The sequence below is a fragment of the Melanostigma gelatinosum genome, assembly GCF_949748355.1.
Source record: "Melanostigma gelatinosum genome assembly, chromosome: 12".
NCBI lineage: Eukaryota > Metazoa > Chordata > Actinopteri > Perciformes > Zoarcidae > Melanostigma > Melanostigma gelatinosum.
The window spans coordinates 15133979-15158797 of record NC_136645.1 but is presented as its reverse complement, the minus strand read 5'-3'; the positions used below and the strand labels follow the sequence as shown (position 1 = coordinate 15158797).

Genomic DNA, 24819 nt, shown 5'->3' with positions numbered 1-24819 from the left:
TGAACAAAAGACAAAATAATAGAGCTAAACTAAGGCAGCACAAAATAACAGGGTTTTAAGTATGCTGTTAAATGTGATCAGACTTAAAGTACACCTTAGATCCTCTGATAATTAGAGAAAAGAGTATGACTTAACCTGCAACTGATTTAAATAATGAAAAACAACTTAAAACCTTGAAAGGCTGATCTGCATTACGTACAGTAAAATATGCAATGTTTCCCTTTGACCACTAGAGTGCAGTAAAAATCCATCAAATCCAAGTTGAAATAATAAATAATTTCAGTATTGATAAAGAGAGAGTCTAAGTAAAAAAAAAAGAGTGTCAGTCACAGTCCTCTTTGTCCAAAGTGACATGCGGCAGTCTGATCAAAGTCCTCTTCTCTCTGCAGTGATAAATATCACTGTACCAGCTATTTTCCCAATCAATACTTCTTCTCATTCCTTTAATGTTGCGGTGAAGGACCACATTGAGTGTGTTTGTCTGTTTTCTTTTATTATTTCAGACTGCCTGCTTTAGTCTAAATGCACAACCATACCATAGGATTACAAGATTAAACCTCATTTACAGTCACAGTCATCATTGCTTTTCGTAGCCAGTAATAACAGCGGCAGGATTGTCATGCTCGTCGTTTCATTTGATAAAATGAAATCAGTTAAGGTTCAGCAAGCATGAAGTGCATAGACAGTACTGGCCGACATGGGCCCAGTCACTTATTTAAGGCTATTAACCAGAATAATTAAAACTGTGTCTTATTTCAGACAGACATTAATTGTTAATCATAAAAAGAGGACATGCAAGTTATGCTCTATATTGGCTCCTTCTATGCCTGCTTGTCATTTCAGAAATGTGCAGAAAAAGCAATTAGCAAGAGCTGTAATACCAAATATGATAGAATATCTAAATATCTAGAAGTATAGAGAAAAAAAGGGTAGTTGGTTAATAAAACCAAAGCCATGCACATGACATTGTATTAGTATCGCAAACCAACAAACTAGAGTAACATCAGACCCTTTGTTTAGATCCAAGATTCAAGGTGAAATTAAATAAATAGTTCAAGTAACTTTAAGTAAGGATTAATGACAACATGCAACCACTGTAGCTATAGCTATGTAGAACAAAGGTCTGTACACATCCACCGCTGAAATTATATATTTTTTATGAATATGTTCAGTCTCTACCAATGTGGTAGAACATTGTTAGATTTTACTGGCAAATGCAGTGTCTCATTATTGCACATTGACAAGAACATTAAAATTGACTCTGATTCACCTAACACCAGTGTCTGTCGTCTCCCCACAGTCTTTATGATTCTGATCAGTGCAGCCAGTCAACTCTAAAAGGTAAAGTGGAGCTACAATTGGTCATTAACCAGCCTATTCCACTCATATTGAATAAAGAGTGCGTAAAGCAGCCCGTGTGCTGAAGACGACTTTAGGATTCAAGTCAATATTAGAGCTACAAGACAAGAGAGGCGGTTCATACGAGATGCATGCTTACACTGCTGACGCCACTGACGTTGCTTCATAAAGACCTAATGAAGCATTCACTTGACATTGAAACTCCTCGTGTCATAGAATTCACTTCGCAAGCTGAAAACGTTCTTCCTGACTCCTTGAGTCCTAATAGGACATGAGGTTGGCATTTAGATTATTCTGTTATGCTGGGATTGAAACCCAGCTAACACACAGTAGTCTACTGAGCATCTTATTACACCGATAGGCATTGCACTGTATATGCTTTACTGGACACCTAAAGCATATCGACAACATTTTAAATACTTGACCATGCTTTTATTGAGATTTGAACAAAATTACACTGGCATGGGATTACAAATTCATCAAGCACCAGAGTGAGAAATCAGGGGAGGGATCATCTCAAACGTGTTATCCACTTACCAAAATGAATCCACACAGCAAAAAGGAAGCTTGCAATGAGCATTGATGTTGCTCTCTTCCCATGAGCCATACAACGCCATTCAAAGAAGAACTAGCTGCACATGATTTTGCAGAGCAAATTTATTTTTGGATTGTGACATGTGGGAGAAGATCAGGTCTTTTTAACCTGTGTGGGTGCAAAATGTTCTTCTCTAAAAGCCTCTAAGACACAAGAATAGTAGGATTAAACCATTTGGAAAGAAGGTACACAATGACTATTATGGAGCACTACTGCAAACATGAATAACTTATCACGTTTTCATTTAGAGTATCAGCAATGAAATTATCATTTTCCACATGTGCAAAACCATCCAAAGTAATCTCAGTCATTCAGGCAGTGTTTAGCACCATGGACAGCGACACAGAAACTAAGATTGAGTTGTAGTTCCTCGGGTTACCCTGCTTGCACACATACATGTTTCTTTGGTACAAGCTATTCTAGTGACCTTTGGGAACTCATAGGCCACCGTACATTTTGCTTCGGCTGAATCAAACTAATTGGATAAGAAATGTTCTTGCTAGTATGGCATTACTGCTTCAGCAATAATGAAAGTTATCATATCAGCCATAATTCAAGCTACAATGACTATAAGGAGCTACAGACAATGAAACTAGCACTACTACATTTACAGTGACCTATTGTGGTGTAGAATACATATAAGCCTATTCTGTTCTAACTGATTGCAGCCACAACATTTGTAGTGGTGGTGCATATTCTCAAATGTAGCATAATATAATGAAAAAAGGGATTATTTGAAACACAACATGCATACAACTTTCAATAAAACAATCGAATCTCACATTTTGGAGTGAGATTTTTGCATGGACCAATGTCAGCCCCAACCAAGTGCAATCTTAACTTTAAAAAAAATAATTGTATCCACTCCCTATGAGCACATCGCCCAATTGGTATGCACTCAGCGGGGATCGCCTTTGTTTGCCAGCAGCTCCTGTCCCGGAGTATGGCCAATAATGATGCTGAGGGGCGGGGAGCAGCGCGAGCCGCAGACCCAGTGAGTGTGAGAGTCTGGCGGGGTGCCGAGGAGAGGCAGCAGGCAGCGGCGGCGGAGATGGGCTCACACCTCTGAATCACAAGTCAACCTCCAGTCGCTCACACCTCTGAATTACATCTCAACCTCCAGTCACGCATCTCGGAGACGTGGGACGACTAGTGTTCTTTTTTTTGAGGGTTTTTTTGCTTGTGGCGCTCAGAGATTTCTCGACTGAAGCTGCAGGAGCAGGAAGGTTTCTAGTTGCGTTCCGACGCTCAGCACTGTCGCCTCACTTGCACGGCCGGCGAAGAGGTCCGCGGTGGTAATAATGCATCCAGATAAGTACTTACCTGAACTGGTGGCCGAGAAAAACAGCTTGGACCCCTCCCTTGTGCATGCGGTGCGTCTACTTGCAGAAGGTAAGTCAGGTATTTTTCAAGTCCGATCTACTCTGAGCTTTGCACAATTATTTAACAAAGCCATTCACCCGGTTACCTGCAACTGAAAACACCATTGCATTGCATTTCAGGGAAGTGTAGTGTCCTAATGTGAGCTAATTTCAACACATTGCCCTTGACTCTTAATAATGCTTGATGGCAGTGAATTCACTGTGCTGTGTGTTTGATGGAGGCAGCTGCTCTTTGGCTCCAGTGCAGAACTTTTCTGAGGTGTTCTACCATCGAGGGGAAGAAATGCAGTGAGCAGAGAAAGTAAAGTGTGTGTGAAGTCAAAGCGTGGTCACCTCACTGCCCTCCAAGTTCAACCTCTGCACACTACATTCAGAAAATGAACTTAAACTGTTCACAGAGCAGTTCTCCAGGATCAAAATGGTGAAAGGACTAATTCCCTACGATTTACTGGATTTGAATAGTGCTGTTAACCTAAGGATATGTACAGTGTATTATTGCCATAATTACTCGGCATATAAGATTAGAATTGTAACATCTTTATCGGACCAAAACAAGTTGTCAGAAAGGACTTGTGTTCAGCAAACTTGACATGCGCCTTGAGTTTTCTGGATTCAAAATTAAGCCCACTGACCAAATATCATATTTCTTAGAACTCTACTTTTAATACACAATTTAGGTAAATGCAATTTAGCGTGGCATTCACATTCTCTTTTATATCACCACTTATAGTAACTGTCATCAAGGTCACAGAGAAGACTTAATGCCATTGTGACCGATGTTCTACAGTCTTTAGATTTAATGTTACAGTATATCGAACAAGGCAGCTTCAACCTGCAGCATAAAGCCCAGTTCTGCATACATCAGGTAGCCTTGGTGTCATCATGCTGAGAATGTGTCACTTTCGAAAAGCAAACGCAAGAACTCAGCTCAGCTCATTCGGTCTCACAGATGTAACTTTTGCATTTCTCCAGCGCAAGTCCCGACTGTGTGCTCTGAAGGTTTGAGTGATGTGCTTTTTTTTTGGTGAACGGATGAGTGGATAAACTTTTTATTCTATAGTGTCATAAATCCAAAGGGGCCTCGCTCACGTGGGCGTACAGGCCACTAGAAAACGCACAGGAAAGCACTTGGTACTGTCGCTTGTAAACATAGATAACAAATGACCACATTTACCAGAGAACGCTTTCACACGTTGGCTGTAAATCATCAACAAATTCTCAGCTGTGAAACACCCATTTCTTGTCATCTATCTATTCTATATATACTAACAGTTTCTGACATGTTGATTAAAAGAGGTCATGTCAAAATATGTGTTAGATTAATATGCTCCGATTGGACAGGGTGTTTGTGCTCTGGTGTTTTCTGCCCCTTGAGCGTTCCTGCTGAAATGTGTTGATGAGACACCTGACAGTCGCGCTCTTGCCGCAAACTGCGATGCAGATGGGATCATCCGTCACACAGTTCACTTGGCCAAATTTACAGGAGGCTGACTCACATAGCGAGGATACAAACTTTTTTTTAAAATTGTTTGTCATATCCACATTGAACAGCAACTAGCATGTTTTCATGTTTATTTCATTCAGTTAAAGCATTCATTTGTGAATTAATAACAGTGCAGTTCCCCCATAATGAGCAAGGTCTTCCACAATACAGTACAATACTGTCATACATGGCAATGTATTGCAATAGAAACAGCGTGCATCACACACAATAGTGGACAATCGTTATAATAAACTGTCAGTTCAGACCATCTCGTATTGTCAACTAGGAAAATGTTCAACTTAATCATCTGCGGGCAGCATGTGAAATACCCTGTTTGTGATTTCAACCACTTTCCCACAGTTATCATTTGTGTCAGTCTATGCTCGTGGATAATGCAGACTCATATCAGTGGACAGCAAGATAAACTGCCGTTTATGGATTTATACATTCACAGATATTTTATCGGTGAGTAGCAGAGCATTAAATCCTGCATTTTTCACATCATGGACGATAAACAGCATGGCATGGAATTGCCATGGTCTCAGTTAACAGCTCCATATTCAAGAAGTGAATACCGGTATGTGTTTAGATGGTGTTGCCTCTAAAAATCATTTGTCTTTCCTTGAGCAGATTTAAAGCTGTTTGGGACAAAGCTCTTTCAGGGGGTGGGTGAGGATCATTCTCCTTCACAGCTTCTCTTTTCCTTTGATAGTTGGAGTAATTATATAAAAAAAAAAAGATTATTTGAATCCAAAATGTATGAAACTGTATTAGCTGTTAACCAGTCTTCCCATTTTCTCCCAAAAACGGCTCCTTTTTGGACACAATGACAACTTATTTCAATGAAGCATTAGCCTAATGATTGCTCAGATTGTCAATAAAGTAAATTCCTTCATGTGTTGCACCTCAATTTACCTTTGACTAAATAACAGTGCAGTTATTTTAAAAGTGGGTTGAAGAGAGAGTCAATAAAAGGAAGCCTTTAATGGATCCCAGTGGTTTTCCTACATGCCATGTAGCCCTGCAATCAAACTAATAAGGTGAAAAGCAAAGCAGACATGGAAGCAGATGTGAGATAATAGCTTGTTGAGAACAAATAACCAGATGTGTGCTATGTTTCCAATTTTAGGGGGAATTTCTCAACATTTCTTTTGCAATCACTATTTTTATATTATCACTAAACATTTTGGCAGGGTATGTAATATCTTAAATGCCCTCACATGTGCTGCTAAGTGCAGTGATAATACAAACAAATCTGCATGAGATTCAAGTTGACGGTGTTTTCACAAGCGCAACTTCATAATTTTGCTCGTTTAATGTCCATTAAGGTAAACATTTAGAGCTTGAACTGCCTTTGTCTTGAAACCCGACATTGTCTGAGCTCACAACTCTCTTCAATTCACCAAACACATGAGTTTGTACTCATCACGTTTAGCCATTTTGGAGGCATAAGTTTTCCCTCAAGTACTGAGCTGAGCTGGAATATTCTTAGAAAGGGGGGGGGGGGGGAACAACCATCAGTTAATTACAGTACTGGTCAGTTTCTGCTTGCATGCATTGTACATGTCAATTCTGTGCCACATACTCAAGGCTGATGAAAATGCTCAGTCACAGCTCTATCGAAAACAAGCTCACACCACATGTTGGGTAATGACCCTTTAACTTTAATTTAAAGTAGATAATCAGACAATGCATGAACCAGTGCTGCAACTGTTTTAGCCTCAGTTTCAGTCAGCCAATAATGAAGAGCGATAATTAGATATTGAGATGGTACGCTTCAATGAGTGACTATTAAGGAGGTAAGAATCTTACTCTATACTCGGAGTATATGAGGCTTTAAGAGTTGCTGCTTTCTGCATGGTGCATCATACAATCAATGTACAAATACATATAACAGGAGGCGTTCGTCAACACATTGATGCTTAGTCAGGAAGGTTCTATTAAAACGTCTTACATTCTTACGATTGATTTGGACGATGTTTCACCACAGAGTGCAATTCTCCCTCTAAGAATGGATTGCATTTAATCTACCCCGCTCCTATTCATCAATTGTTGCTCACACACTCCGTGTTTCCATTATGGCCCGGCTCAGTATCCAGCAGTGACCCAGCTCATACGGCGACAGATAAAACAACCCATGTGGTGTGACCTATCAAAAGGACACACAAATTACATTTCAGGAAAGTGATACATTGCATTACATTCTCAGCATTTAGCAGACGGTCTTATCAAAAGTGACTTACAATGAGCGTATAGGTCGAATAAGATTAGACTCCAAGGTTGTGAGCATTCCAAGCAACTGAAATGAGAGGACAAGCCAAAACAGCAGCACTCAGACAATTTATAAGATATCAGATTGTGTTGCTGTGCCTCTTCAATGGTCACATACTGGACAGGTCAAATAAAGAAATAGAAGTGGGATTTTTGAATGTAAAAACCAGATAAAACAGAGGAAAGTGCAGGTGAAACAGTGGCATATGGTAATTAGGAAGGAAGGTAAATTACTGTATTGTCAGATACTGTGGTTACATTTGAATGTGGTTGATGAATCCCTTTCAATTCACTTGTAAATGACAGACTTGAAGTGATTAAACCACTACATGCTGATGGAGGCTAATGTGCTGTTTCGTCCAACATACCAGTAATTACATTTACACAGATTGTCCCATCAGACAAGGAAATAAAGTGCTACAGGGAGCAGGATGCCAGATAAACACAATTAGGACTGAAAAAAAGAGACGCGTACTGATCATGAAGGAACAAATGAATCAATGAATCAATCAAAGAATAAATCGGTCAATCGTGGCTGTACATATTTTACAATCTACAACTGCAAGAAAATAATATGTGTTGCTAATTAAATATATGAAAAATATGGGAATTTAATTGAACAACACAAACGAATAGCATTACATAACAAACAACCAAAATAAATCCAACAACATACAAAACACTTTTCAAATAATCTAGAGGAAATATTTGCAGATACATCTCATCATTGGGGCTTTGCTGAAAATTGGCAACTAACATCAATAGGACTGAAGAGAATGCAGCGACCAGTAATCAAGAGGCTCCGTGCTGCCTTTCTTTCTGAATATTTTTGATTGAAAATTCAACAGCACCAAGTGTTCAGCCATGCAAAATATATTGCCTTTGTCCTCCACCTGATGTCCATTTCTCTAATTATCAAAGCCATACCTCCCCCCTGCTTTCCAAATTAATTAAACAGTAAGATGATATGTTGAAGGAACACATCAGCCAGTTTGTCAAATAACAGAAAGTAGAAGTAGTTGTGGTACTGCATCATGCCCATAGGCTTAAAAGTGGACCAGAAGTCAAGAAAACAAATGACAGGTTTATTTTATATTTAGGTCACACATAAAATGTTATAACATTGCATTGTATCTATATATATATATAAAAGATACAAATATCCTATAATACACATGTACATAATAAAGAGAAACAGATATTATATGTACATATTAAAGTATTTAGTTCATTGTTATATAGGATCATGACCATGTTGTCTACCAAAGTTTTCCATCTCGTCTGGCTTGGAAGTAGTTGTAAATAGATGGCGATTAAAATGTGTATAATTTGCTTGTTATTACTTTTTCACTTCACCGGCCATCGCACATTCAGCAAAGAATTTGGAGATGGTGTTTTAATTAGATTGAAGATTTTATACTTTATCACTGTGTCAACGGCTGAATGCAATTTGCCTCAGTGCAGCTCAGTTAAAAACACATAAACAGCACGTGGCCAAACAGTTGGGCGTATTACCAACCGCATGTGGTTACATTCATGAGTCCAAAGTGGAAAACGACAAAGCTAATTGCACATCTGGTCCATTCGCCACACCAGGTCCACTCTGCTAAGCGGGCTGTATTACTACCTCTTTCTGTGTTTGATGTGAACAAACAATTAGGTATTGGAGAGTAATCAGATTGATTCATTTTTGCTCGCATTGTGGAGTCATAATAGATATTCATTATACCATTATACCATTCAGCAGGTAAAATAAATCAGTGAATAATTTAGCTGTCTCGAGGCTAATGGCAGCACTCGACAAAGCCTTTGGTTGACCTCTTATTGCAGTTGGTGGAACTGCCTACAGTACAATAAAGCATATAAACTATTCAATTCTTTATTGACTGGTGGCACTGTGTTAATCAATCTTGGATGATTATTGTAATATCAACCAACAATATAGTGACTCTCTAAACGTACAGTAATGAACTGTTTTAACATTTTTAGGGGTTCACTTTATTGAAAGCCAAAAACAAAACAAGTGGAGTTCAGCTGTAACGTACCAAGCCACGTACATAAACACACCGCAACTAAATCAGATAGAAGTGCGGAGTTAAAATGTGTTTTTCTAGCTGTTTGATATCAGCAGTGTTTCTTTAAAGCTCCTCCATCAGTTTGCAGGTTATTCAAGGTTTCCAGTCTTTCCGCCAGCTTTGCAAAATAAAAGGTGAGCCGGGTGAAAATGGAAATGATGCTTACTGTGTGCATTATTTGTCTACATTGAGTACATGTCAGCTATCGGGACATCCTGAGTGTGATGAGGTTCATCTGCATGCTCTGTTGTATCTCATCAAATCCCTCCGTGGCATTTCAGTGCAACGTGAGGATTAATCTCACCTATGTTGGAAGAATTCATTTTGATTGGATTCATTACAGCGACTTGTTTAATCACCGTGCGACTGTATTTTCGTGTGTGATTTTTCAGCTGAGCAGTAAACATATTATCTCCAACAAATGGTGTGCAGCTCTCATTCCTCCGTCTTCTGATTTCATTGAACTGCATTGTGTGCTGGCAGTGGCTCAAACATTGTAGGACATTTATGTTTTATATTCTAGCAAACTATATTAAAGCTTCGAGTGAATTTTCGTCTGGGAAGGTTCAGTGCAACGCAGTCCGTCACAAAGTGTATTCATGGCAAAATCTCAATGGTGTATTTTCTGTTGCTCAGCAAGAACGTCCTGTTTAGTGTCTAAATGTGTATTGAGAGCAACTAGCTGCTGAAAGAAGGGGCCTACAGTAAAAAATAAAGAAAATTATACAAAATCTGATGTTTCAATTTCTAAGAGACTAATTTACTATAATTCTGAATACATTTTTGCGTACATAAATGAACATTTTCCAATTGTCCGGGATAACTGAACTTCAAACGGTTCAACAGTCAGTGCTGATGCTCTGTGTTGCTGCAGACCAACGCAGATTAAGTCAATCTTAAGCCGTAGCAGGCTGACTGAGCACATTTTTGTATTTTTATGAAAAACACGTACAGTTGCACACATTTGTCTGGTAGCTGCCCAGTTAAACCACAGGTTTTTTTTTTTCATTCTTGGCTGCTGAGCAACTCCACTGAAGCAGTTTGGGCAGCGCAACAGAGGGGATCAAGAGTACCAGAATAGTCGCCGAGAGTCACTTCACCCAAAGAGATTTCTTTCATCTTGTGTGAGGAATGAAACCACTGACCTTCAAAGCGCATTCTCCCTCCTCTGATCTTTAGGCTTCCGTCGCTCCCTGCCTTATATGTGACACTGATGATACTGGTGTGAACGTTTCCCCAGATGTATACGTACATTGTAAGCAAATTTTCCTCTTTTTCTCTCCCTTTCGCCTGTCTCTCATTCTCTCACACACAAATCTTCATCTGAGTTCAATAGCAGGCTGCAGACCAAAATAAAAGGTGTTTCCCATTATGCACTCTTCCAGAGTATAATCATCTTCACGGGCTGGAAAAACATCATTACTTTATTCAAATGATGTCAAACATTATGCCTGTTTGAAAGTCACAATGGAAACAGAGCCAAAAACAAATTCTCTCCAACACGCTGAAGACCAGAACGAATCATTGAGGATATCAATGCTTGATGAAACCCAGAACTGGAACTCCTTAACCACCAGCACTACAACCGGTTAAAATCCAAATCAGCTTCATTTGATGGCATGACTAACAAACACACATGATGATGTACTCAAATTACCAAAACTATTACAAGCAACAAGTCCTCGCAATTTAAGAACAAAACATGCTTTTTCTTGTCCTTCCTGAGTGGACAGTCTTGTCTACAGCCCTCGCTAGCGACTCTATGATGCTGTATTGAAACACAGTCATGCTTTGAGCTAAACACTAATGTCATCGTGCTAACACGCCCACGATTATCTGCTAATTAGCACTGAACACAAAGTACAGCTGATGTTAATAAGACAGTCAATAGTTGTGGAGGTATTTACTCACAAACCAACATATTATGGCGCTCGAGGAAAGGTACAATTCATCCACTGGGGACCATGAATGTTGATGAATGCCTTAACACTAGCATGGCTAAATACACATTCTCCTCCTTATGTATACTGCAGTTTTAGCTTGTCACCATACAGGACCCTGGTGACTGTATAAACAGCAGAGGTAGTTCAAGATACACATGTGTTTGCACACAGGTTGAGTTTGATTTGTCTCCTCAGGCAAGACTACATAAATGCCATTTTTAAAAAGCACATTTTGTAAGCTCCTGCTATCCTGGGACACCTGTATTGTGACATAAGCAGATATGAGTCTGCCGCATGGATGGGAATGAAAGGTTTTAGGGGTCTTTCAGTCTGTTTATCTGTGTTTCAGGCGAGATATTTTAGATACAGTCTATACGCAGAGGCAGGCGATGGTGGTGTGAGTTCACAGAGTTCCCCTGATACAGTCCTTTACAGTCCATTACAGCCTCACATGGACATATATTAGTATATCTTTGACAGAAGCCTGAGTGATTTGACAATATTATAGAGTCTCATTTAAGTGGCTCCAGAAAACTCGCCTGAAAAGTAGTGCAAAGCTCAGTAAATACCAGTTAGTTATTAAGGCTCTACCATCTGGCGATTACTTCTACTTGATAACATTTTTAAATATTCATTCTTACTCTCCCCTTCTTATTCGCTCAATGTTTTAGGAAGTTGTGTGGCTTTAGTTTCAGTCGTCTGACAGAGAAACTGCTACATAGTGAAGACAGCATCTTCCAATTGAAATGATCTTCCTCTGACAATCAGGCACAATCAGAGCGATTGTGTCACGCTGCAAGAAATCATCGCGTTTTAAGCTGCTGGAGTTTAGGCGTGGTGATTTCACAGACAATGGCAAAATCAAACAAATTAACTTTAATGTATCGAGTAACAATGAAACCACTGTGTGGGGGCGGGGGGGGGGGGGGGGGTGCTGAGCTGGATCATTAAGCTGGGAACACTTTTCCCACAAAGGCAATATCATTTCCACATGAACAAATTCTAGATGTGTAACATGGATTTTAAGGTAGATTCGGTCACTTTTGAAGTGTATTTCTGTCCTTTATCAACCTCCTTCCTAGAAAAAGAGAGAAATGCATCAACTCAAATGTAATACGTTGCTCACAGATACAAGACTTCAGCAATTTATTTGTTGAAACGTCTGCTCCGTAATGAAACGTCCAAACGTGGAGGGCTGTTTTTAACCTCAAAGCTTTGTCCGCTGGCTGCTGGCAGCTCAGATAAGGGGGAAGTGCTCCAGACTAAATTAACTCTTGAGTTCCAATATAGCAGCTCAGGAGCGGTCAGTGACTCGTTGCTCGGGAACATCTTGTGTTGCAGCCTGATAATTCTCCACCCGGTATTAATTAGCAACAGAGGAGGATTCCTGCGTGGTGGACAACAGATAGCTTCATTTCTGGAGCACTTAATGTATTGCGAGTGGTTCAGCTCAAGTGCTGTGAAATGAATCAATCAAGAAATAACACTGTTCAGTGTTTTCCTGTTAAAGCTGAACCGTAGATTAACATTCAACTCTCATCTCTCATCTTAATGCATGAAGGCTAGCGACACACAAGAGCACGATTGGGCCAATTTGCACAAGATTTTGAAAATCAATAGAAGGAACAGTGCAGTTTGATTGGGACCAATGATTTGCAAATATGATCTTGATACGAGACTTCACAGATCCAATCTCAACCACCCCAATAGACTTTTACCGATAACATAGAGTTTTTGTAAATGTTTAATCCGCCATCTGCGCAAGACTCGTGCTGTGTGGGGATCAGAGACTGCTAACATCCATCAAGAGCTCAGTTTGCGGCGAAGTGAGGCACACCGAGCTGCTTGTTTGCCTCTGTTGTGTTTTTATGGGAATCACTGGATAATGAGATTACGGGGGGGATATAAGAGGACGTATCGGGAGTCAGCGGGATAATCTCATATCATTAGAGTTTGCAATGTGGGCATATTTACAGGGACAAAATAATCAGCAAAAAATATTCATTGAAATGTTAAATGTCTCCCAAATGTCTCCCAAACTGTCCCCAGCCTGTTTTGTTTGTCATGCAGCAGTTGATGTTGACTGAGGCCCTTTCAGTTACATGAACTAATCATCTTATCCGTTTGTTTTTTCTATTTTGTTTTTCTGCAGAGATTGAAAAGAATGAAGGAGATGAATTGAGAAAAGATGGTGACACGAACAAATACCTAGATATAATCAGCAATAAAAATATCAAGCTGTCTGAAAGAGTTCTCATTCCAATCCAACAGTACCCAAAGGTAAGAGACACAACATCGACATCTTGGCCATAAAAACCACACTGCATCTATTTATGGTCCTGTTCTTTATCGTCTGTGGAAAGAAACTGACCAGAACAGTCAAAGTGTGAGGCAAGATGCAAGGGCTTAATTTGAAAAACACTGAACTTTTGTGTGTGCGCGTTACATTAATTAATCGTTCATTTGAGTTGTCAATCGGTGGTGTAGTCTGCGCACTGTGGCTTCACCTCTTTCCACAAAAGCTTTTGCCACTGAAAATCCCCCTAAGCCTCAAACAGGCTAATAGAAACTCACCAGAGAGTGCCGCATATTCTGATGTTGTCACTGATGTAGCACTAAAGCACTTGATGGTACAGTGAGAAACACTGTCCATAAATCACTGTGTGACACGATACGCTTTATTCTGACTCAGTAGTGACAAAGTTTGAAATGTAGCCTAATGAGGCTGCTCCATCGGGCCGCTTAGCGACAACACGCAGCTGCATGTGGAGAACCAAAAGGCTTCACTGCCGCTGTAATCAAGGAAACCTTCTCCCCTGAGTTTGCATTCATACATTCAGGCAACGCAACGGGCAGCCAAGAATAATAGCATCCGCGTAGCAACACAGCTTGTAACAGAACGTACTTCGATATAGTATGTTGATTTTTGTCCTGCTCTGCTACTAAGGTATATACTGCATATATATATATATATATATATATATATATATATATATATATATATATATATATATATCTGTGTCCAGCCACTATACAATGTTGCAAACTGACTTTTATTTTTGATCATTTCAAAAGTCCACTAAATCTGAAGCTAAAGCTTTGGTGTGACCTTGCCAGCGCCTGCCATCATATAAAACCTGCAGGGTCTGTGCTGTCAGTTTGCAACAATATTGCTATCATCATCATCATCATCAACTCTCTTCTCCTAAATTCGTAAACTTTTATGGTTGACCGCTGCTCATCTCTCTGCTTCCACACTGTCTGACACCTTTTTGTCTCCAAGCATTTGTTTGAAATGGATCCCTTCTGGTCACTTCTCCTCTTGTTGTCGCTGCAGGTTTGATTGCAGAGTAAAGGAGTTCTGAGGATGAGGTCCTCAACAAAACCCTGACAGTTTCCATTTTTAGTCTTTCTCCTCTCAAGTCAAGTTCCTCTGTGTGTGTTATATCTTGCCCCAACGTCTTGATTCATGATCTCGCAGCTACTTATTTTCAGCCTTGTGTTTTAAAAGTAGCTGATTTGTCTGCCTTATTAGAGCAGGTCTCGACTAGAGAAACGAGAATGTCAGAAGGGCAGAGCAACATTTAACTGCGCCTCAAGAGCACAGGCGGGGTGCTTAAACCCAGTGAGCCCCTCAGGACACTCCATAGAAATCAATTTGCCGTTTCCTCCTCAGGATCATTGTTGAGAAAGTAATTAAGCAGTGTTCAGGAACTCCTCACTCAATTACATAGATTTCTAATCTATAAAAAAATGCCAATTGAGACAGTTTCTTGGGAAAAGAAGGGCCACAATGACTCAGGGATATCTGTCTGCCCTCGTCTTTCTGCCTCTTAATCTGCATTTTCTGCACAAACCATTTTTCATCATCAAGTATTTTCAAATTTTTCCTGAACTTACAATCTTCCAGAGACTTCTCGCAATGTTTGTAAAGCATGGTTCACACTTGGGTTAGGACAGATGTGAAGCATGTCATCATCATCATCAACGGCGCTCACTCGAAGTCGAGTATGACGCTCCTTATTGTGGGTCTTCAAACTGCAGAAGAGGCCAACTCTGGAAACACAAACTGTGCTGCAGTATGGGCATTGATGTGCTGGAAGTGGAATGTGGGAGAGTCTTTGTGCTGGGCACACTCCTTTCTTTGCTGCTGCTTGACTGATTGGCAGCCTGTTGGAGATCGTTATTCATGGAGTGTGGCTCCGTCATGAAATTTTTTTCTCCAAACTGTTCCAAGCTTCCCAGGTAGAGCTCTATTTGTGGAATCTTTTGAGGTTGATCCTGATGTTGTCCTTCGAATGCTTTTTCTGACCTCAAGATGCTCGTTGGCCAGCATTTAGTTCAGAGTAGAGGACCTGTTTAAGGAGGCATTCATATTACCTGGCTGTTCCATCTCATCATGGTGTTGAATTAATGCTGGTGGCGATGCTGTCGATGATTGCCTCCTTAAGAACACTGATGTTCATGTGCTTCTCCTTCCAGCTGATACCAGCTGATTTTTCACAGGCATCTCCGGTGGTGACAGTCCAGGACACTTATACGCCTACCGTAGGTGGTTCAGGTCTCTGCACCTTCTAAAGTGTGGGCAAGAAAACTGTCTTGTAGATCAGCAGCCTGGTCGTTGACGGCAGGTCAGAGTTTTCAAAAACTCTTCTACGGAGCTTTGCAACAGCCCCACTGGCACAGCTGATGATGTATCTTGCTGTCGATGGTCGCCCTTCAGGAGAGGTGACTACTAAGGTAGCGGAACTGTGGGTTGGTGGGTCAAACAAACAGGACTTTCACCCAGGAAGACGCTGTTTGTGTGAAAACAAAAGTAAACGTTGACTTCACACTTGTTACTGTGGAAGTTTGAGTCTGTTCCACAGCGAGGAGGCCAGAGCACGTGTCCGGCTGCTGTTCAGTGGACACGCTGCAATAAGAAATCTACCAAAACTGGTTTACAATTAAAAGGAATTTAATCCCACTGATGCAAGTACGATTACAGTTACACAATGGAGTAAATTACTCCTAAGAAATATTACAATATTAACCCACTTTGGAAAAAACTACCTCTGGTCCCAGGACACAGCCGTCCACGGCAACCACATGCTAAAAGAGGCAGAAAAACACTTTCTATCTCCCGCCCTCATATCCGTTCGAAACTCCTCCCCTTCCGTCTATCTCAACTTCTATTAGCTAACTTCCCTGTGCACTTCTGTAAATGTAAATTGTGCGTTTTCGCAAATGGGATACAAGGCTGATATGAAACATATTAATAAACATATTCATGTTTATTTTTGTAACGCACAATGCCAGCGTTATTTTTGTCGACTAGTTGGCGTCGGCTCCTGGTTATTAAAAACAGTGTGGCTTGGAGTCTGTACTTATGGTCATAACCAGAACATTTCACAGGCAAAATACACAGGCTCAATATCCTGGTTCTGTGTAATGAACATAGGAGGGTCGGCTGTGCAAAGTAAGCAGTGCAGTCCAGAGGGACGGAGCAGTTGTCCAACAACAACCTCTGTGACCTAATTGCACAGTCAGCACCCCACAAGACACTGCAGTGCCACTATCTTAAACATCTTGGTAACGCTGCACTTTCACTTCATGATAATTAATAATTTACTAATGACATGAAGCAACACTTTGATAGAGGATGAGAAAAAAGAAAGATGAGAAGAATGGAGCCTCACAACAAGAAGTTCTGAACATTGTGAGGCTCCATTCTTCTCATCTTTCTTTTGTCAAAAATGTGTTCTGAATCAGAACACATTTTTGACAATACTTGACACAATCAGAAACAAAAATATGAGGATATAGTTATCCTGAATTTGTGATAATACTGTGTAAGATTGCATGTTAACATATTCATTACACCTGCAAGAAGGTGTGTAACAACAGCACGACAGATCAGACAACACAGACTACTTATCACTTTTCTTTAATACTTCTACATGTAGAACGGGCTAGAACGGAGAAAAACAACATGAAAAACATATTTAAAAAAAGATTTGACTTTTTACCCTGACAATATCAGGCCCGACTGAGAGTCACAAACGAATCAGTTTTATTTGACTTCACATTGGAACCTCACTTTGCGTCACAGCGATTTCAATAATGTCCGGTCTTACTTTCCGTCACTGGTGACGAAGTATGAAATGTCATAAATCTGTTCTTCACATTTCAGCAGTCTAACAGTGCTCATTCATGCTTACATCTGCCATCTTGCTGCACCGTAATTAAATGCAAAGTAATTCAATTATTACTTGGGAGAATTCTTCCGCCTGGTTTCGGATTTGACGAAGTGACATATAGAAGATTAATGTCGTCTAACAGGGAAACAACCAGTCCTGACGAAATCCCTCTTCATGGTCCACCGACCTCTCAATGAACACATGTCATAGCAGGAAAAGCACAGGTGTTGTTAATAACATTGATTACGGATGCATTTCACTGGCTAGTTTTTGTGCACGTTGGCTTACAGACACACCTCAATGTAAGGTCTCGTTAATGTTATTAGTTAACGTGCTGCTCCTGTAATGACAAGTCAAAATGTCTATTCTGTCATATTACGTAGTTCCACGCTTTAGAAGAAGAAAGAAGAAACCATTTTTATTGTCATATATATTTTTACACATACACGAAATGTATCTCTGCATTTGACCCATCCCTGTATATAGGGAGCAGTGGGCTGCCATTGATCAGCGCCCGGGGAGCCGGGGGTTCAGTGTATTGCTCAGGTACACGTCGACACGTGACACGTCCCAGTCGGGGATCGAACCGTTGACCTTCCGGTTCCCAGACGACCCTCTTAACCCAGTGAGCCACGGTCGCCCCCTAGGTGAAATTTTATTGATGATGTCAACTACAATGCATCGGTAAATATATTGTACATGTCACACTGAATAATGCATTCGACTTTCATTGTTAGCTATTTGCTGGAGAGCTGACAAAGGAACATTTTACTCAAAATAGGATTAATGCCTATAGCCAACCTGCCAGTAAAACCGTATTTTACGACAGTTTTGCATCAAAAGTTAACGAGTTTAGCTTAGTACGGCGTTTTTACAGTATGTTTTGTTTTAATTTGGTTGATTAGATACTAAAACCATATGAAATATCAGACCTGGCAAAGCTGCAGCAGCTGGATAAAACCTGGAGGGATGATGCATCTTGTTACAGACCGGCACTAGTACTGCGCATCATTCACAAGGGACAACTTGTGTGTTTTGTGCACCACTCTCTGGAAAATCGACATTAGCTTTGTTGTCTTTTTACAGCCTGTCAAGATTAAGAAAGTTGGCCTTGGCGCATTGCTCCAGTGACCTTCCCATCGCTTTCTTTAATCTCTTCTGAAAAAACGGATGAAACCTTGAAAACAGGCGATCTTGGTTAACGGGAGAAGAGGGGGTACATTTGTACTTGTCCCGTTTTGACATGTAAACAAATGATACACTCAGCGCGCTTATGGACGCCTCGAACCTGTACGGTGATATCACTATTTACTCAGCAAAAATATGATTAAGCTGCATGGTCATTTTCATTATCGCTTAACTAGAATTTATCCTCTGCTGTTTAATGAGACAGCTTGATTAGCATCCCATAACCTTGGGGCATGAAATGGATTTTCAATGGCTGATACTGTCTGCTTGTCTGAGTCCAGTGCTGGGACTACTCTGCATTTGTGTGTGTGTGTGTGTGTGTGTGTGTGTGTGTGTGTGTTAATGAGAATGTGTAATGATTTCTGCCCTTTTAATTTAAATCACTTTGATTTAGTTAGAGACAAAATGGACATAATTCTGCTGCTTGTTTTTAAAATATTACCTCTGCGGGGTAATACTGTGCATTAACTATCTATTTGGCAAGATGGTTTGTGTGCGAGTAATTGCAGAATTGCGGCAGTGTGTGGTTGATTGCGTGCAGCGTAATGTCTCAGGGAGACATCGATTCAAATTTAGAAAGTGCACAATATGTCGCCATTTCCTCCGGGACCGAGTTCGTGCAAGGCGTACACGATAAAACTCAGATCGGCAGAGATCTTTTCCAGACGTGGTTTGTGTGTGAGTAATTGCAGAATTGCGGCAGTGTATGGTTGATTGCGTGCAGCGTAATGTCTCAGGGCGACATCGATTATTGTTTCAATGTATGTTTTAAATCTCCTTTACTTTTGCCTTTATGCTTTTAATGGTTTCATGTGAAGCACTTTGAATTACCTTGTTGTTGAAATGTGCGATACAAATAAACTTGCCTTGCCTTGCCTTGCCTTACATGGCCTACAACACATTCAATTGTTGTATATTGTCCTTGTGGATACCCCAATTTTGAGCTTATCGGTCTTGTGTTATTGTGACCTTTAAATAGTGCAGCAGCTGCGCTCTACCCAAGGAGCAATTCATTTTTTTGTCTGAGAGATGTCAGTGTCCCAAAGAAAGTCATATCATGTGCAAAGGTGTTTTCCTTAGATAACAGCTGAGTACAGAGTGTGAATTAAAATTCGGCACTTGTACCATAGCGTCACAATTCCACTCTGGGAATCCACTGAGTCAGTGTTCGCGTGATGACTTTGTCTGCCACAATGCTGCTCACGAGATATAATAAAGATAAATGCCTCCCCATGTTCGAGATCGCACCAGCGATACAATGACCCAGCTCTATCAAACACTAATTACTCGCAGGGTTTTCAGTACATTGTCCATTCATTCTGGAAATGTGACAATATCTAGTTAAATGTCAGCGTGCAGCATAGATTGGATGTATGTAAAGGATGTATCAAGGGAACTGGATACAGGCGGTGCCCGATTCATTCGTATGAAAGTTAGTCAGTGGCGCATGGAGCAAAAACAGTCAGACTTCCAAGTATAAAATTACACACATATTACAGCAATTCCGCATTCACAGAGACAATACAGCAAGCGCACAAGCGTTTCCTTTAAACTCCGCCTCCCAGCCGCTCCTTCTCTGGTTCATTCACGTCATGAACGGCAGCACTGGAATTGGGTATTGGTGCATTTCACAATTTTTAGGACATGATTTCAATTAGGGCTATTCAAGTGTTACTGGGAAGTTGATTTAGCTACCTGAGTTACAGACGTCTCTTTTCCAATGTCTGGAAAAAAAGTATTTTTGGGCCCAATTGCGTCATGCTTTATGGCCCACAACTTCTGATTTTTAAGATGGACACAAACATGCTGCCCCAAAGTTGCCAAAACAACAACTGATTGTGCTTAAGTTTCCAAATGTGAGTTAGTAGTTTTTTAAAGTCGCTGTTTGATTGACGTCTGACAACATATGCCTGGTAGCACTTCTTGTTACAGCAAAACGGAAAAATACATTAATGTCCTGTATATTAACAGCCAGACAGTATAACATGAAAATTAGTGTAAACTGTAATGTATACTTTATAAAATAAAGATTGAAGTTGAGATGCAGGAACAGGTGTTGACTGTATACCTCTCTTTTGTTGCATTGTGAGCAAGATTTGTACAGCTGTGCCTCTCCATCCGTTGAAAAAGTGGAAAAGTTGTGAAAAAGACTTGTTTGTTGTTAGTCATTTAAAGGCCGTAGCTGGTGAAACACTTGCAAAAATTTTTTTTTTCTCTCCAACAGTAAAGCTATGTACCTGCTGCAAAACACAGCTTGTCTGGAACAGTTTCATGGTCTTAAACACCTTTTGTAGCGTTGCATCACTTCGGCGTTGTTGGCTGCTCGTCTTTATTGATCTTGGCTCAAGTTGTTTGTCATCTGTTAAAATACACGAGGATCACGGTATTTGCTGTGTTCACTGTGTTCTCTGTGTGTGAATGCCATCTGGGAGATAGTTCAGGGTTTACATACGGGAATTCTTACATTTTTATTGGAACATTGTGCTTCTGTTTGTTGGGCCCAAGCACCGACCAACTGTCGGTTCTCGAAGGGCCTCCTGAAATCGCTAGAATTATTATTCGTTTTCGCATGTAATTGTATTTTTGAGGGCTTCATGCTCAAAAACTCACCAAATTGTGCACGCTTTTCAAATTTGATATTTTATGGGTCCCATGCTCGGGTATGACGAAATAACTTGCTAGCGCTGCCTAGCTGCTTGACAGGCCACGCCCCTCACCCCTTATGTCCGATTGACTTGAAATTCGTCGACACACATGTCCAGTTCTGTCTGCTCGACAAAAAAGCCAATTCAGACCATTAAGCTCCACCTACTTTGATTTTGCGCCATTTACTATTTTTCAAAAAACACATTTTTGCAAAGTACTTCTACACAATAGCTGACAGGAAGTCTGCCATTTTGATTTTTGTACGAATTTTCCCTTCATTTTTGCCCATTAATAGGCCCAATACTTTAACTAACTCCCTCTCGGGAATTTATGAGATCAACTTCAAATTTGGTCTTTACAATCTAAAGACCTTTCTGATTAAAAGTTATCAAAAGCTTTACGTTTGATGGAATGGCGTATCCGTAGCGTGGTGGACATTTTACGCCATTCCTCCATTCTCACTCATAATCAAAGCGCCACCTACTGGCGAAAGGAAATCAGCATTATGTGACAAACAGCATCCGATTTACGACATTTACATGAAGTGGTCTACACTTCATATCGACCAACATAATGCATGTTTTTGCGTGTTCACTAGCACACTACATAGTGGATACAGGAAGGGGTGGAATATTTGCAATATATGACACATAAAGCACCACACACTCCAATATTTAAGAATGCTGAGGTTGTTTTATTACTATCTTGACCAGAGACAACACCCTCAACTAAGACAACAGCTGTAAAGCAAAGTCATACCTTAATGTGTGATACACTGATCCAGGTGAACAGCAAATCTCCTCCCATCTGCTTCCTTTAATGTCTGTGGAGTTGATAGGACACACTCCTCTGACAGCCCAGTCATCCATAGCTGTCATTAAAGCATAAACCTCTACCTGGGGCTTTAATCCTCCTATCAGGCAGGACCTGGACTTTCCCAATAGCATAGCTCGCTAACCTAGCGGTAAGTGCCTCAGGACATCTGCAAATCTTGCCTGGCCCCAGTGAACTGCATTAAAAGGCGGCCACCGTGCACATTTTCCAACTTAAAAGCCGAAAAAGGTTTTTGTGTTATTAGTTCTGCAGTGCTATAGTAGGCCTACCTTCACAAAGTTTATGTGCTGAAGTTGAAGTTTCAATACTTACGTGCTTTCCATGGAACTGAATTTATACTAAAGCATGGAAACGGACTAGTTGGGTACTTAAAATCATCCAGAACTTGCTTCGATTTGTTTTGTTATGTGAGTGAGTCCTTTGCTTTTATGCTTTCACTTTTACTACGGCACTTTAAATTTAGCAGCATTATATAATCAGGGTCATGAGAGTATAAAATATTTACAAGTATCATTATGTGTGAATGGGAAAAAATATTCTCTTCTTCTGCTCAGATATCCAGCTGGGATGTTACTGCGTGTTCACAGAGATCTCGGGTCTTGTAGGGCATTGTAGTGACGGGGTATGAAATAAAGATAAAATGCTATACAGCCTGCAGCAGAAGCACTGTTTCTTTCATCAAATAAATAAATCATCGACTAGACAGTATATTGTTTTACATTATGTATAAGATGAGCCATATGTGCCATATGTGGTCAGACTTCACTCACTAAAGCCTTTTTTAATATTAACAACTTCACGCTCAGGGATGTTGTGCATTACAGGTGCAAAGAAGTTTCAAAAAGTCAGTGTGCTTCAAAAAGACACAGATAACACCAGTGAATACAGAGAACAACCACAATGAACGATACAATAACCCTTTCTTCTATTCCCAGACTTCTTTCTTTCGTGCCAACATATTTGTGCTGTTGTCATTTTAAATGTAAAAATATAGTGCAGAAGTCGATCACTGAACTGGTCTCATTCATGAAACCACACACCAGCATAACCAACTGAAAATAGGAGAATTCGTATTCGAGGTGGACTGACAGTGGATTTCTAAAGGCAGATTGCTTGGAGCAGGAAAAAGATAGTGCCAGTGTTGTATATTTGAGAGACAACTTTGTGGGGGGAAATAAACAAAAGAATGGTCAGATATATGACACGAATACCACTTGTCAGCTTGCTGTAATCAATCAATGTAATCAAATCAGCTGTTCCCAAGACAGCAGACTTTTAGCCCATATTTTCCAAACCTAACGGCAAAATAATGAGCTAGAGTGGAGAATTACGCCCTGAAGAAATATCTCAAACAATCGAAGTAATAAATATCTAAAGCGTAATTTAAAATCTGTCATGCATTTATGGCTGGAGTCAGCACTGCTCCAGCGATTTTGCATAGTACTCATATAACATTGTAGTTGCTTGACAAGAAATAGGCTCTGGGTTTCAACCTGCTGGCAGTCTGGGGCCTTTCTCTGTGAAGTTTGCATTTTTTATATATTGTTGCGTTTTCCGCCTTTGCTTTGTGTTTCGTCATGTCGCATATACAGTATTTGGTGGATGTTTTTTTCAATTTGCTTGTGTGTTGTCTAATTGCACATGTTTTCTGAAGTTGCAGTGCGTTGAGCTCTCAGTTGTGAGGAGATTTGTTATTAAATCATGTTGTTCAAAAGTAACTAAGGACCAGATCCTTAGTTAATGGGGATGTTGGGGAAAGTGCTCTGCTCAGCTGCGTTAGTAGGTTTGCAGATTCACTTTAGTGAGACGTGACTCAATTGTATCTCCTGTTTTAAGCCTTGTAGACTTTGCAACACAGAACTTCATAAAAAACGACAACTCAGAATGAATATGGAGACATTCAAATGTATCCTGCACAAAATAAATTAAAAGTCTGTCCTTCTTGTAGAAATTGCACTTTGTGAAGTACAAATAAGTAGATATGTGCACCCGTTGTATTTGTTCAGCATCTCTTTGTGCGTAATTGTTGTATCCACAACACCCTTCCATCTGCATATTTATCAATGTTGAGACTGCAGGGGGCACATTGCATCATTTCAAACCTCATTTAACACCGAACCGTGCCCCTTTTCTAAAGCCCAAATTGCTCGCCATGGAGCGGCAGAGTGGCTCCAGACATTCATTAGCTTAATGAAAACAGGCCACTCTTCTTCTACCGCCCAGCGAGCGCTATCTCAACTTAGCCGCAAACGACCATCTGCTCTCAAGCTCCCTGCCAGCTATAGGATAGTCCTGTCAAAGCAGCGCCTGTGAAGAAAGGCATCCACGAAGGTGCCTTCATCATTCAGATCAGAGGACAGGCAAGGGCAGTAGGGATGCTTCTTTTTTTTTTTTTTTTAAAGATGTCTCAGCTCTGCGTCCCCTGTCGCCACTCTATCCTGAGATGTGGCGTTCACTCGTGATGTTAATGATGTTCATGAAATACGCTGAGTGTGCAGTTGTCGGAGTTGAGTTGCAGCAGCCACACAGCTGGCACTGAAGGTATTATCCGCTCAGCCACAGTGGGAGAAGCTGCTTGGTGAAAAGGTTAATATCATTTTAGGGTTGGCCAGAGCGTGTTGTGGTGGGCGGCTGACCACCTGTTCAGCTCTGGAGGTGGTCTCTTTTCATCTCATCCAGCAGCAAACATTTGAAGGTTGAACCACTTAATACAATTAAAAAAATAATGTTTGAGATAGTACAAGTAGCTTTTGTGGGCTTGTTTCAAGTAAACATTTCTCTTGTTTTCTTATTGATCTTCTGCTCATGTTTTCTTCAGAAACGAGCCATCTGACTACAGTTGTGAGTTTCACCTCTCGGATTAA

The 24819-nt window shown here is 40.4% G+C and overlaps 1 protein-coding gene across 1 annotated transcript in view; it reads left to right on the top strand.

Moving 5' to 3' along the window:
* Nucleotides 1–3255: 3255 nt before the first annotated feature.
* The window catches only part of khdrbs2 (KH domain containing, RNA binding, signal transduction associated 2), a gene marked incomplete at both ends in the record, with an annotated part of 49847 nt that continues 28283 nt past the window's right edge, over nucleotides 3256–24819 (top strand). Inside the window, 2 exons of the mRNA XM_079280913.1 lie at nucleotides 3256–3346; nucleotides 13261–13388. Coding sequence (XP_079137039.1) covers nucleotides 3256–3346; nucleotides 13261–13388 — 219 coding nt within the window. The remainder of the gene's footprint in view (nucleotides 3347–13260; nucleotides 13389–24819) is intronic.